The sequence below is a fragment of the Bos mutus genome, chromosome 12 (assembly GCF_027580195.1).
Source record: "Bos mutus isolate GX-2022 chromosome 12, NWIPB_WYAK_1.1, whole genome shotgun sequence".
In the NCBI taxonomy this organism is placed as follows: Eukaryota; Metazoa; Chordata; class Mammalia; order Artiodactyla; family Bovidae; genus Bos; species Bos mutus.
Genome location: NC_091628.1, coordinates 25,221,736 through 25,237,188, shown reverse-complemented (window position 1 = coordinate 25,237,188; position 15,453 = coordinate 25,221,736). Strand labels below are relative to the sequence as shown.

At 46.1% G+C, this 15,453-nt stretch overlaps 1 protein-coding gene and 1 non-coding gene across 3 annotated transcripts in view; one reads left to right on the top strand and one right to left on the bottom strand.

Moving 5' to 3' along the window:
* Positions 1-15,219, bottom strand: part of DCLK1 (doublecortin like kinase 1) — a 352,622-nt gene extending 337,403 nt beyond the window's left edge. Inside the window, exons 1-2 of one of the 2 annotated variants that reach the window (XM_070380418.1) lie at positions 14,907-15,219; positions 8,475-8,870 (exon numbers count right to left, since the gene is read on the bottom strand). In XM_070380418.1, the coding sequence (XP_070236519.1) occupies positions 8,475-8,850 (376 nt within the window). In that variant the 5' untranslated portion in view covers positions 8,851-8,870; positions 14,907-15,219. The remainder of the gene's footprint in view (positions 1-8,474; positions 8,871-14,906) is intronic. The other variant, XM_070380419.1, reaches the window with a different exon arrangement.
* On the top strand, positions 12,020-12,093 carry TRNAE-UUC (transfer RNA glutamic acid (anticodon UUC)). The gene has a single exon. It is a non-coding gene; the product is annotated as a tRNA-Glu (tRNA).
* Positions 15,220-15,453: the final 234 nt, after the last annotated feature.

Here is a 15,453-nt window from a genome sequence, read left to right as displayed (position 1 = left end):
TAAGAACGAACAGACCTCTTCTCCCAGGGCGCGTGGACATGCAAGGAGTGAGTCAGTTTGCTCAGGGCCACCCCCAGCTTAACCATGGCACAGCCGCGCACCCACAGGAGGGCACCCACCAGTGCCGTCCTCACAGAGAGCGGGGAGGCCCAGAGGTGGGGGAGCAGGAGGAAAGAGAGCAGCCCAGATCAGTGGGTCACGGGAGACAAGCCAGAATAGACGGAAGCGTAGGAGCCACAGAGAGAAACATGAGAAAGATTGTGGGCTGTATCCTCTGTGCACAAGAAGCAAAGAGCGACAGAAAATGCTTTGCCTGTAGCCTGGCGTCTAGGCAAGAAAACTGGCTTGAAGCCTGCTGTGTGGGACACGCGTCCTAAAGGACCTCGCCTAAGATGGATATGGAAGATGTGGTACATACATACAGTGGAATATTTCTCAGCCATAAAAGTGCACAAAATTGGGTCATTTGCAGAGGTGTGGATAGAATTAGAGACTCATACAGAGTGAAGTCAGTCAGGAAGAGAAAACCATATATTGTATATGAACGCATACATGTGGAATCTAGGGAAATGATACTGATAAGCCTGTCTACAGGGCAGGAATAGAGGCACAGACACAGAGAAAGGACATGTGGACACAGAGGGGACATGGGAGGGAGGGGCCAACTGGGAGATGAGGACTAACATATGCACAGCACCATGTGCAAAAGAGATGGCCAGCAGGACGCTGCTGTAGGGCACAGGGAACTCAGCTCCAGGCTCTGTGATGACCGGAGGGTTGGGATGGGGGGTGGGAGGGAGGCTCAAGAGAGACGGTGTGTGTGTGTGTGTGTGTGTCACTGATTCACTTTGTTGTACAGCAGAAACTAACATTGTAAAGCAATTATTCGCTAAGAAAGAAATAAAGAGAGGTTGTAACAGTAATGGAAAGCAGGGGCAAATACAGATGCTATAAAAAGAAAAGAGAAAACAAACTGAAAAAGAAAAACTAAGATGTCTGTTTTTAGCTTAGGAGCCTAACAGTACAGGGAAGAGATGACAGAAGTCAGTGGCAGGAATATGAGGAGCTATTATTTACTTTTTTAAAAACTTTTTTGCATCTTCCAAAGCTTTCTATAATGCTCACTGCATAAAAATGTGTTACTCCATCAGTTTAAAAAAATACATTTTTAAAACAGTATTGAGAACTCAAAAACTGTAATAATGGTGCTAAAAAAGGAACAAGCAAACTGAAGAGGTGTCTTAAGGACGAACAGTAAATGACGACAGCTTGGATCTGTGGGATGAAGAAAAGGCAAAGCCAAGGGTGATGTTGAGTTAGACGGTGACACCATTTAACAGGATCCAGAGATAAGAAGAAGGTGCAATTCCGAATAACCTTAAAGAATGGGATTACATCTGTATGTGACACGATGAAAGGACTCAGGATTAGAGGAACACCTGACACAGAGCCGACGCACTGGAAAAGACCCTGATGCTGGGAAAGATTGAAGGCAGAAGGAGGCGATGGGATGAGATGGTGGGACAGCATCATCGATTCAACAGACATGAGTCTGAACAAACTCTGGGAGACAGTGAAGAACAGCAAAGCCTGGCGTGCTGCAGCCCACGGGGTCGCAAAGAATCCGACAGGACGTAGCGACAGAACCACCGCAAGTAGGGTGAATATACCCAGGTAACTGAAGTGATGAAGAAAGGTCTGGGGCTAACTGGCCTTAAAAGAGTGGTAAAAATGATGGAGTTGATGATGTCGCAGTAGATAATGCAAAGACAAGAAAGTGAAGGAAGTGCTTAAAGGTGAGGCAAGTCAAGAGGAAAACAGAAAGTCACTCTTTGAACACCTTGATAATCATTGGTACAGGCAAAATCCAGCAAGAAACACCAACATTCAGAGGCAAAAGTTATTTTAAACACCACAAAGTTCCTCCTCAAAATACTTATTAATTACAAAGGGGAAAAGAGTAACTTTAGAGTGAAGATAAGTGGCAGACACTCCTTAACCAACAGGTTAACCTCACCAGCAACAAGGCACGGCCACATCACACACTCCTGAAACGATGCCCCAAGGAGGACACAGCTTCACTTCTGGGGCATCCTTGCCACAAATGCATAATTTCAACCTAATCGCCAGGTGAACACCCCCAAGTTGAGGGACACTTTACAAAATAACTGACCAGTACTCCTCCAAGTGTCAAGTCATTAAAGACAAAGACTTAAGAACTGTCAGAGCTTGGAGGAGATGGAGAAGGCAGGATAGCTAAATGCAATGTTTGGAAACTCAAAAAAGAGGGGATGTATGTAAACATGTAGCTGATTCACTCTGCTGTACAGCAGAAACTAACGCAACAACTGTAAGGCAACTATATGCCAATACAATTTTTTAAAGATTTTTCAAAAAAAATAATGAAGATAAGTGCAATGCGTGATTCTGAAACAGCAACACCAAAGGGCCAATGGCGGAGAAAGCAATGGAAGCCAAATAAAGCCCGTAATTTAGTTGCCAGTATTGTTCTCGTTAGTTTTTACTTTGATAATTGTGCCTTGGCTGTGCAAGATGGTCCCTCGTGGGAAGCTGGGTCCAGGGTATATGGGAACCTGCCATCTCTGTGACACTTCTATTAAGTCCAAATTAATTTCAAAACTAAAACTCTTAAAAATGAGGCAGGCATCCTGCAAAAAATACAACTGAAGCCTCTCTTCAAATATTATACAACTTCCATGAGAATATTTTTAATTAAAACATAAAAACATTAGAAGAAAAGGAGAGCAACAATTTTATAGTCTGAGTCCAGAGGACAAGAAGCATGAAATTCAAGCCATAAATGAAAAGATTGATCCATTTTGATTACATAATTTTGTTAAATCTGGGACCCCCCAAAAAAAACAAACACAATAAACAAAATCACTAAAGGACAATCTGGAAAAACACATACTTGAAATTAGTATCACGAAGGGCTAATATCTTAAAAAAAAAAAAAAAATCCTAGAAGTCAATTAGAAAAAAAAAGACCCCAACCTGGACATGGACAAAAGCTATGGAGAAAAAAATAGATATGGAAAGATGAAATTTAAAACTATAAGAGGGTACACGCTTTTCTTAACAGATTGGCAAATGACAAAACATTTGGTAACACACTGCCTCGTAGAAAAACAGCCACTCTCATACATTACTAACGGGGAGGACAAACTGGTACCACTTCTATGAAGAGAAATTTTCCAATAGCTCTTAGAAGTTTAATGCCTGTACTTCTCTCTCCCGCAATATTACTTCTAGGAATTGATCCTGTGCATGTTCCCCTACACAAGTGGAAAACTTAACATCAAGGATATTCCCGTCAAAACCGCTTCTAATAACAAAGGATCGCACACAACCCAGAGGCCCAGAGATAAAGACTGGTTAAATTAAAAAATGGCTCATGGTGTAAGGGATACTCTGAGGTTAGGAAAAAGGCTGCAGCGGCTCTAGACTCATGCTATGGTATATGGTTAAGCGTGTAAAGCACAGTGCCAATGTGTGAGCAAGGAACGTTAACTTATAGGCAAATGATAAGCATATTCTCGACAAACACTGGTGTCTCTGAGAGGACGGATATTCAAAAAACTAGTGAACTATTGACCACATGGGGATTTTAGACAGGCACGTTTTACAGTTTTTCAAAACTTAAATTAAAAAAATCTTTAAATAGAGCAGAGAGAGGCATAGAGTCAGGTAGTAAATTAGACGGGAAAAGTACTGATAGATGATGACAACATGTCGGGGGAAAGTTGCCAAGAGAGGTGGGGGCCCTGGAAATCATGACTGGAGAGATTTCCTGACTTTGGGGTGAAGTATAGGTTTATTCCTGAGAGGTTAATTCTGATGGGGCCTTGGGAAAAGCCCTTAGGCTGGGGATGTGGAATCAAGCAGTGTCCATGGTGGGGCCAGGGAGGGAAGGTGGGTAGGGGCATGTCACAGCTTGGGAGCCCAGGAACCCAGCAACTTGTTTCTAATACATGCAGATGTCACGTACATATTAACTTACTCGTATCCAGAAGACAGCACACTTGCATGTTTCTACCCTATTGCTTAAAGGAAACTCTGGCTCTTACATTCACACAAGACATTAAAGGATGTTACTGAGGCAGTAAAAAGGTCAATGGATGCAGGGATTGAGGCATGGAGGGATGAATAAGCGGATTAGAGAGGATTCTTAGGGCAGTGAAACTATCCTGTATGATACCACAGTCATGGATACACATCATTATTTCTTTGTCCAAACCCACAAAATGTACAATATCAAGAGTGAGCCCTTGTGTAAACTATGGACTTGGGATGATAACGGTCTGTCAATGTCAGCTCAGTGACTGTAACAAACGTACCCCTCTGGTGATAATGGGAAAGGCTGTTCATGGGTGGATGCAGGGGGATATGGGAAGGGAAAGCTGCTCATTTGTGTCCGATTTTTTACGACCCCAGAGACTATACAGTCCATGCAATTCTCCAGGCCAGAATACTGGAGTGGGTAGCCTTTCCCTTCTTCAGGGGATCTTCCCAACCCAGGAATCAAACCAGGGTCTCCTGCATTCCAGGTGGATTCTTTACCAGCTGAGCTACCAGGAGTTCCCCAGGATATGGGAAAACTCTGTACTTTCTGCTCAGTTTTGCCCCCAACTTAAAACTGCACTAATAATAAGTCTATTTAAAAGTGTGGGGGAGGGGAGCACCTATTCTTCAACACACATTCCTGATGCTTGAGCATCAAATAACGACCAGTCAATCAATCAGGGCTTGGGATTTATATATCATGTTGTATATAATACTACATCTTTCTCCTAAGAGTTCAAAGGTTTTAAATGTTCCTCCTTCATTTATCCTTACCACATCCTCACACCTACAGTGGAATATAAACACTGTAAAACTGGGTAGAAAGAGGCAGTATCAGGAGAATGAGGCCAAGTCTCAAGATGAATCACTTGCAGAAATAGACCTGCAATTCAACTTTCCTTATTGAGCTTCATGATTTTTTCAAACATATAAAGGCCATGTTGAAAGTAAACAATTAGGAGTGTCATCTATGTTCTACCCTGAAGTGTGTGTGTGCATGTGTGTATACATAAACATACCTGCACAAATAGATACACAATCATGCATTCATGCATATACACACCCTTACTCATACACACACACACACACACACACCCTTACTCATATAATCATACTTCAGCCTAAGAGCCAGCTCATTCCTGGCTAGCTAAACTTAGGCATTTTTTTAAGACAAACTTAGGCACAATAATAGTAAAATAGTGAAACTATTAGCCATTATAAATAAAGAAACTCACATATGTCATTGTCAGGATTTCTAGTCTGAGATAAGTGAGAACAAACAAACTTACAAAAGACAATTACAAGTCAAATATACTTGTCACTGCTCCCACTAAAACGATTTAATTTAAAACATCATCATATTGGAAGGAGAAATGAGACGCTAATTACATGCATTGACTTTTACATAAAATTAGTATGTAAAGTGGGAGCTAGGAACCTAATGGTGAATATGAAGCAACGGCTTGCATTTTATCAGACTAAGCAAAAACGTAATTGACAAAGAGGCAAATCTAAATGAATTTCCAGCTTACACTAAGCGCAGCTGCATGCTAATTGTCAGTATTATAGATGGAAAAAATGCATTTAAACAAAAAATTTTTAAACGCAGACAATAAGCAAACTTACCTACTTTACTGACGTTACTATTTATTTAATCAGAAAAGTATTTTTTTCCAAAAAGGAATTTTTAACATCAGATTATTCCATCTGCAGTTACTTCAAATTAATTGAGGAGAAAAGTGTTTGGAGGCAAATGAAAAGATTAAAGTGTTTCTGGGAGCAGTATCTACTACACCTGGAATTAAGTCGAGGTTAAAAAACATTTGTTTTCAGGAAGAAGCCAATACAATAATATTTCATTTAAGAGCCACTGAGAATATTTTATATGTATATATATGTACATACATAGGTACATACACGCACACACATATATATGTAACAATCAGTTTTCTGTACACCAGAAACTAACACAATATTATAAATCAACTGTACTTCAATTTTAAAAGGCCACTAAGAATACCTCACTCGGTATCTTATGTCAGTGGCAGTTAAGAGATCAAACTCTGGCATCAGCCTTCTTGAGTTCAAATCCCAACTCTTTCTTGCTGTGTGACCCTGGCAGATCACTTAACCACACTGTGCCTCACTTTTCACTTTTTACTATGAGGGTGATTAACAGTACCTACCTCCTAGGATCACTGTAAGAATGAAATATGTTCACATATGCCACACACATGCCCCATATTTGTGAGTGATCATTATTATCACCGCTCAGGACAGCAGTCTCTTTGGGTATTCTTTTGTACTAAAAAACTGACCAAGCAGATGGTAGCAACATGTCATGATTCTGCTGGTCCCCCAGATAAAAAGTACTGTCATGTCCCACCTCTCATACCCTCTCCCTGGTCGATGGGAATCATGGGAATATCTTTGCTACTTCTGAGTACAGATCGATCCTTGGTGATAAACTGACTGAGGTAGCCCTCTCCCAGGAAATGTTGCACAGGTGACTCTACACCGGAGGCTGCCAAGCCCAGGATATCTGAGAAGGTGCTCGGAGATTCTGGCATATCTTCCCTACAACACCATCAGCCCTTAAAGTGATGATTTAGGTGACTGGGCACACACCTGACTTTGCACTTGATCTTTATCCAGATCCCTTGGAATATCTCACCAAATTATTTATCCTGCCTTTTCCAAGGTCATGAAAAGGACAGGGCACAAAAATCAAAGCTGATAACAGAAAGGTTTTATGTTCATTCTTCCCCTTTAATTTACTGGAAGTTCCAGCATCTGAATAGAAGGAAAAAGGCCAAGTCTGCAGGCATCTTGGCAGGGTGACGAGTCATCGAAAAGAGAAGTGAATTCCCACAAAATAAATACACCAAACCCAGGCTTCTCTCAAGTGCAGTCAAACTGTGAGTGGACTGGCACCCCTGCCAAGGGATCAAGGGAAGAGAAATGGGAGAAAGACAGAGGAAGCCCTGAGCCTTGAATCACATACAGATTCTGATTTCAAAGGAGGACCAGAGTGCTTGCCTGTGCGTAGTCAGGGCATGGCATTCGTCCAGAGTCCAGACAGACCACAGGGCCTGGCAAATATACTTGGAGTAGGGATAAACTCAGGGTGAAACCAAGCTCTCCCCACCTTCTCAACGTCCTTTTCCATTTTCCATTGTGCTATTACTTCATCAGGACCTTGAGACTTCAACTTAGAAAAATCTACTGTCCAAAGAGGATCATTTACCTCTCAGCGTGAATTTAATCCCAGTATTTTTCTCCGAATTATTTTGCTTCACTTATGATTTCTAAGGTGATCAGAGAATTCCCACCCAGTTCAAATGGGATCGGTCCTGAAATAAGACTATTCCAGAGAAGGAAATCTACTCTGCTTGCATAAGACACCAGGTCTCATCTGTGCACAGATAGTCCTATTTTCACTGGGTGAGTGCTCAGTCACTAAGTCATGTCCAGCTTTTTGTGACCCCTAGACTGTAGCCCATCAGGCTTCTCTGTCCTTGGGATTTTCCGGGCAAGAATATTGGAGTGGGTTACTACACCCTCCTCCAGGAGATCTTCCTGATCCAGGAATGGAACTCATGTCTCCTGCATTGGCAGGTGGGTTCTTTACCACTAAGCCACCTGGGAAGACTTATTTCCACTTGAAATGTCTAAAACAGATAATGACTGTTAACCTCAGTTAAACTTTATAAAAATAAACTGAGTAGATTAATTCCTCAAATGCCATCGAAAGACAACAATCCTTTAAATTTAGAATTAGTCAAACCTCAGAATAATTTTAAAATTTAAATGTATCATATTGGAAAGAATAGCCAACAAACCTAATTTTTTGATCCAACATCACCACTATCTTATCATGTAAGCATAGACATATATCACTTGAATTTTCAGGCCTCAGTCTACAGTGATCAAAATTAATAGTTTTGATACCTATCTAAGATTCAACTCAAAATTTTCATGAATCATTAGTTATTTTCAGTTCACGTACTGGCAGACATGTGGGAGCAAAAGCTCAATTTGCAACTAGCAGTGAATATGAACCAACCATTGAATAAAGATACAAAAAAATGGACTTGTAAAAGTAATGTAGCATGGGTATGAGAAAAAATAGAGAGGATGCTGCAGAAATAAGACCGTTTTTCCTTCAGTCCATTATATAAGTTACCTGATCTAATATTACTAGGTTTGGTTTTGTTTTACACTACTGTACAGCCATGTGAACTTCCCAATGTGTAACATACAAGGACACCACCATGAGACTAGATGCTAGCTCTTGGAGTTCAAGCAAGAAATGCTGAGAATAATACAAACTTTTGGGAACCGAGGCCATCCCCTCCAGGGTCCCTTGGGAGGTCTCCCCCAGCACTCACCTTCCAGCAGTTGGTCCAGGCTGGAAATCTTCTTGAGTCCATCAATGGTGTAGATTGTTCTCACTCCCTGGGGCAAATTCACGTTATCCGACAGAGTTCGGGTCAAATCAGCCAGCAGGGCCTCAAAAGATCGGAAGCGGTCTGGGGAGATGGCATACACAATCCCTTTGAAGTAGCGATCTCCGTTTCGATAGAAACGCACTTTCTTGGCCTTCTTCTCGGAGCTGAGGGTCTGCAGCGTGCGGGTGCGGTAGAAGCTGCAGTGGGCGCTGTGCGTGGGGCTGGGCAGCCCGTTCACCCGCGACCCTCGGCTGTACCTCTGGGCCTTGTCCCGCTCGTCAAAGTGCTCTAGCTCCATGTCTCTGCCGAAGGACATGACTGCGGTTAGAGCTGAACCTGGGAGGCACAGAAACAGAAACACAAAGGTGTTATTTTAGCCTCCAGACCCGGAAGGCTCAGCTTGAGAGCAGCCGATGGGAACACTGCTATAACAGATGATATGTTTCATACGAGTGATCAACTTGGGAGAGAAAAGACAAATATTTAGAGGCAGACCCAGTGGAAACAGATGACTAATCAACCCCAGTTTTGTTAGAATACGGCTGGTATGCGTTGACCACCTCGAATGTCCGGCTTTGAACCGCTCTTATTTCTGATAGTCACAACAAACCTTTCGAAGTTTATTTATTATTAACCCCATACACAGATAAACAAAATGAGGCACAGAAAATTTCTCCCAAATTTCTCCAAATAATACAGTTGAGAAACGCTTGAACCAAGAACTCTGACCCAGGTTTGTCTGACTCCAAGGCTCCCTGCAGGTTAATGCTGATGGTAGGTAGCACATGAGCCTTCACATCAGTCCAGGGCTAAATATAAAAGATACAGCAGCGGGGGGGATCAGGAATCAAAAGACGGCTGCTGCTGCTGCTAAGTCACTTCAGTCGTGTCCGACTCTGTGCGACCCCATAGACGGCAGCCCACCAGGCTCCCCCGTCTCTGGGATTCTCCAGGCAAGAACACTGGAGTGGGTCGCCATTTCCTTCTCCAATGCATGAAAGTGAAAAGTGAAAGTGAAGTCACTCAGTCGTGTCCGACTCTTAGCGACCCCATGGACTGCAGCCTACTAGGCTCCTCCATCCATGGGATTTTCCAGGCAAGAGTACCGGAGTGGGGTGCCACTGACTTCTCTGCAAAAGAGGGCAGGTAACATTTCACAGTCAGATTTTAGGGATTTCCCTGGTGGTCCAGTGGTTGTGAATCCACCTTCCAATGCAGGGGATTCGGGTTCGATACCTGGTCAGGGAATTAAGATCCCACAAACTGGGGAGCAACTAGGCTCACTGCAGCAACTACAGAGCCCACGGGCTCCAGGTGCCGTGAGCCACTAGAGAGAAGCCTGCAGGCCGCAAGGAAGATCCCCCACACTGCAGCTAGGACACAATACTGCCAAAAATAAATGAATGAATGAATTTTTTTTTTTTTTTAAGTCAGATTGTAAACATTTTACCCAGTGTTTGCAGTCTCCATGGCCAGACCAAGAGCAAAAAAATCCATAGGTTTAAAAGCGATTTTCCTACATGGTGGTTTAGTCACTAAATCGTGTCCAACTCTTGCAACCCCATGGAATGTAGCCCACCAGGCTCCTCTGTCCATGGAATTCTCCAGGCAAGAATACTGGAATGGGTTGCCAAGTCCTTCTCCAGGGGATCTTCCTGACCCAAGGACTGAACCGGTTTCTCCTGCAGCACAGGCAGATTCTTTATCACTGTGCCACCTGGGAATTTCCTACATAGTCAATTGAAATTTATTTGAAAAGTGGACTCACACTAACTCATTTACTTACACTTAATGCTTCAGATAAGGTGGATTTTTAAAATGGGGGGGAAAAAAGGAAGGGACAGGGAGAAAGGGAAGGAGGGAGGGATGGAAGAGGAGAAAGAAAAGGAAAAGCAACAACAAAATAAAACCAAAAGGGATCAAAGTTACTTCTTCTTTGAGGCACTTGGCCCTTCTTTCCACTAAGACTCTCTCTGTCTTTGTGTGGAGGAAATTGAGGCTTAAAGACGCTGATCCAGACTTGATCCAGAACAAACTATGTAACCGGGAGAAATCTACTTGTTCAGCATCATTAAGCCCCAGTTTCCTCCGTCACACGTGGGAAACTCGATAGTACCTACCTCACAGTTAATATCAGCTATTAAATAACTGAATACACACGAAACACTTCGGGTAATGTCTAGACTGTGATAAGTATTAATATTTTTAATTCATAAAATTTGCTTTTCTGTTCCTGACTCTGTCACGGGAAGAACTAGCAGGAAGAGAATCTCCCCTTTCCAGCAAGGGGGGATCCAGGTGAGTGCCCACCCCCTACCCTCCACCATTTCCATGTCAGGACCTTCTGGAAGGCACACCTGTGCCCCCACAGTTCCATTTGACTTTGGACGGAGCTGGGTCGTGGGCAGGCTGCCCGTGGGATTATTTCACCCTTGCTCAGGGGTTAGCTGACGAAGGCTCGTGCTATTGCCCTTCACAGGTGATCTGTGTTTTAATAGGACAATCTAGAAGATGGGAAAACCTCAGCACTCAAAGAAAGAAGTCTCAATGACAAAATTTCAGGCACAATGAAACAGAACATAGGGAAATGAAAACTGGGGGCAAGAACTTTATGTTGTTCAATCGCTCGGTCGTGTCTGATTCTTTACGACCCCATGGACCGCAGCATACAAGGATTCCCTGTCCTCCACCACCTCCTGGAGTTAGAACTTTATTAGTGCCCCCCAAACCCCACCATGAAGACGATGTCGCCGTTCTGAAGGTCACTCCAAACCAACCCAAATGCCAAAGGCCTGCCAAGCCTCCCTGACCTTTCCTTCACTCTCCATAAACTGACCTCTGATCCACTCAGAGCGACTAAAAATTCGTGCTCAAAGCTTCATGCACGGCCAGAGACTGTGCACTCCTGAAATGCATGCAGTGGAAAAAGCTCACACTCATCGGATGTCTGTGATTTGCCTGACACTGTTAAGTGGCGATCAACCGCTGTGTAACATGCTAAAAATGACCTCTAGACCTCCTGACAGTCCATTAAGGAGGGGATGTTATTGTGACGAGGGTGAGTACGGGCTGTATCCACGTGCCAAAGTCATAACTGAGGGCCTTGGGACTTGAACCCGGATGTACTCCAGTGATTCTGAAGCTGGCGCCCCTGCCCCCTCCTTTCTGACCCGAGCTCTGTGTTTTAGTGGCCTAGACCCCTGCCAGCGGCCGCTCATCACGTGTAAAGCAGGCTTTTGAAAGCCTTTGCTCCTCTTGGGCAGACCACTTCAACTGCCAGAGAGACTCCGTGTGCAGGAGACCAGGCAGGTCATCCGGCCTCCAACGTCTCCGCCTGTGCGCCCTGAGGCGGGGCGGGGGGAAGAGCAGTGCAGTGGGATTCAATCTGGAGTGATGAGTTCAGGGCACGTTTTTCCTCCAGACATGAAAACTACCCCATGCCACTTACTACCCCAGACAGCCTAAACTGGAATTTTCCAGGGACTTCCCTGGTGGTCCAATGGTTAAGACTCTGCACTTTCAATGCAGGGGGGCCAGGGTTCAATCCCTGGTCAAGGAACTGAGATGCCACATGCAGTGAGGCAAGGCCAATAAATTAATTAACAATAATAATAAAATAACTTCATGAAAATAAAAATAAATTTGCATTTTCCAGAAAAAAAATTTACCATATGTAAGTATGAACTGGTTTCACTGATTTTGAAGTTAGATAACTTCAAAACAATTATCAGTTGATATCCAGTTCTTCAGATAGCTAGTAACTGAGTAAACAGAACAAATATTTTGCCGATGATATCATAACTGCTCCTACGCTTATTAATTGTTTTTAAAAGGCGTTCTTTTGTTTTCCAAAAGGGAGTGTGTGTTGGGACACTGATGCTGCCAGTACTGAAATAGCCATGCCAATTCCCTAGGTTCCTCAAACTTCGTGAAGTATAAAGGCTGGATTGGCTGTTGAAGATTTTATTTTTAAAGGCAGTGATAATTCTTCCTAGGGCTTCCCTGGTGGCTCAGCCGTGAAGAAACTGCCTGCCAACACAGGAGACCTGGGTTCGATCCCTGGGTTCGATCCCTGGGTCAGGAAGATCCCCTGGAGGAGGAAATGGCAACCCACTCCAGTATTCTTGTCTGGGAAATCCCACAGACAGAGGAGCCTGGAAGGCTACAGCCCACAGGGTCCCAAAGAGTCAGACATAACTTAGCAACTAAAAAAAAAAAAAAAAAAATTCTTTCTACCCTAGGCGTTTTCTCTCAAATCCAAATAAACTGAAACACACAGGACATGCGGAAAGGATGGTACAACTGTGTTGCCAAAGTGCAAATCTAATTCCAAGGGGCTCTTGTTGATCTGTAATTGGCAAGGGTCAAACGATTTAGCAATTGTTGGAATCCCCTTGAGGGAAAGGCTTCTAGAACCAAGAATTCCACACCAGACCTCCCCCCACCCCCCGGCCCCCGCCACCAAAAAAAAAAAAAACATCTATTTAGAACAGAAAAGTTGATTTTGTTTTATTTGTACATTTCCCAAACTGGATCAGGCGTTCAACCACAGCAGGGCCAAGATCTTTTACTTCCCTTCACTGAGCCTGCTCCAAAGTAAGCAATGATGTTGGTGACAAAGAAAAACCACACTCCCAGTGAAATCATTCTGAAGGCTACAGCTACCACTAAATGAATGTCAAAAACCACACTACACATCCTCGTGCTCCAGATATTATGTGTGGCATTAAAATAGGTGTTCTCTCCCTCGCTCAGCAATTCCAATGGATTAGTCATTTATTTGAATCAAGAGCACCTGGGGAAGATTCACCAGACTTCCACGGCTCCCCTGCTTTCTGTGGAAGCCAGCTAAGGAGCACAGCCACACGGTCACAGACCATAGGTGGCCAAGGGCCTGGGCACAGGTGTGTCCTGATACCATGAAGGTAACCGCATGGCCTGAGCCAGGGAGCTCATAGACGCCTGGGCGGGGAAGACCCGGGCCTGGCTCTTATCAAGAGATTTTCCTATAAACACTGCCAGGCTGAGAAATCAGCGTTTTAGATGGTTCTCTGTGGGATTTCTCACCATCATGAAGAACCTCTGCGTTCATCCTTCTCTAGATGAGCACATGAGTTCCTGTTCACAGATTATACTCATACACTCACACATACACACACACACACTCACACCAAGAAATAATCTGGCATAAAGACTATCGTGTTATAAATGTTTCTAAATAGATTTATATAAAATCTATATAGATGCTGGACCTAGAGATTTCAAGGCACATTTTGCCAGTAGAACTAGGATATGGGGGAGATGGACAGGCGTGCAATACGAGGCGCGCACACACCTTCAGAGTGCATGCACCACCCTAGACGCAGCTATATCACAGGATACAAGCGTAGCTTTCATAATGTTCTACACATAACCTCTCTCAGAATCCTCTCCGACCCGCATTCATGCGACATTTCATACTTAAAACGCTGTCCTACTTTCCGGGGAAAGGAGATATATTTAGGAACATTCATAAAACGTATTCACAGAACACCCTGCTGCGTGGCCGCTGAACGCGTGTGCTCCGTAATCTGTACACACGTTCACAGGTGCGGGGAGAGGAAGCCGGTCTGAACGAGACCTTTCATCTGCTCCATCTCTCATAAATAGCTCCCCGCCCAACCCAGCAGCGATTCGGAGCAAACCCGGTTTTCCACCGCCGCCCCTTTTGCGGGGCAATGCGGGGCTGTGCGTGCGCTCCCACTAGGAGGAGAATGCCATTTCCTCTCCGCAGGCTTTTTAGCACTGCGGGCACCAATTTGTACAGGGGGCAGCCTCACAGTCCCCGAAGGAACTTGAGACCCCGCAAATGTACTTGCTACATCCACCCTGCCCCCCCACCACCATGCACGGACCCCAGTCCTCCACCCTCCGGGCCCACGGGAGAGCGCACACACAATAAGAGGCCTGGCCCGGCCACTCCTTCTGGGCGCAGACTTGGTTCCCGTTCCGCGGCCAGTTCTGACAATGACCATCACCTCGCCCGGCCCCTGCGCCCTGGTTCTCCACTAACAACGCGGCGGCCGGGAGCCCCGCTCGCCCGACTCCCCGTTTCCAGCGCGGCGGTGGCACCAGACAAAAGAGGCAGGTGCCCGCGGCCCGGGGGCCGCCCGCACATAGCGCCCCCGGCCGGAGCAGGACCGGGAAGCGCCTTTCGAGGAACGGAGGGCGGGCGGGGCGGCGGCGGTCGAGTAGGCGCCCACCGGCCCTCAGCGCCCGCGCTCCCCCGGTGCCCCGCAGCTGCGGGAGGAGCAGGCTTGGCCCGGTCCCCAGCGGGGCCCCCGGCCGGCCCTCCCCACTGCTTCCGTCCCCAGGCGAAGGCAAACCACGCACCGGTCCGCGGAGAGACGCCGCCGGGGGTCTTTGTGGCCGCGCTCGGGCCGCCTAGTGCGCTGTCCTCGCCGGGCTGGGCGCGGCCGGGCCGCGGGGCTGCGGGGCCGGGGCTGGGCGGCGGCGGCAGGAGCGCGGGCGTCTGGGCTGCAGCCGCTAGAGCAGGGATGCGCCTCGGCCGGTCCTCATTGAAATGCGGCGCTTCGCACAGCCTCACTCCTGCCTCTCTCCGGAGGAGGGCGGCGGCGGCGGCGGGCGCGCTCCCTTTTCTTGTGGCTCACTCGCTCGCCCGCCCCGCTCCTCCTTCTCCTCCTCCGCGTGCGCGCCCCGCGCCCCCGCCCCTCCAGGCCGGGCGCACCCACCACGGCTGCGCCCCGGGCCCCCGCCTCCCGCGCCCTGGCCTGCCACGGCGACCTCGCTGCGTCTGGCTGGACAAACCCCCTGACCTCCCGGGCCCCGGGAGTGGTTGTCTGGAGACAGGCGGCGGTCGGTGGTGGACCTGGGGACCGGGAGAGAGAACGTGTACCGGGTCTGAACCGGGAACGTGAGG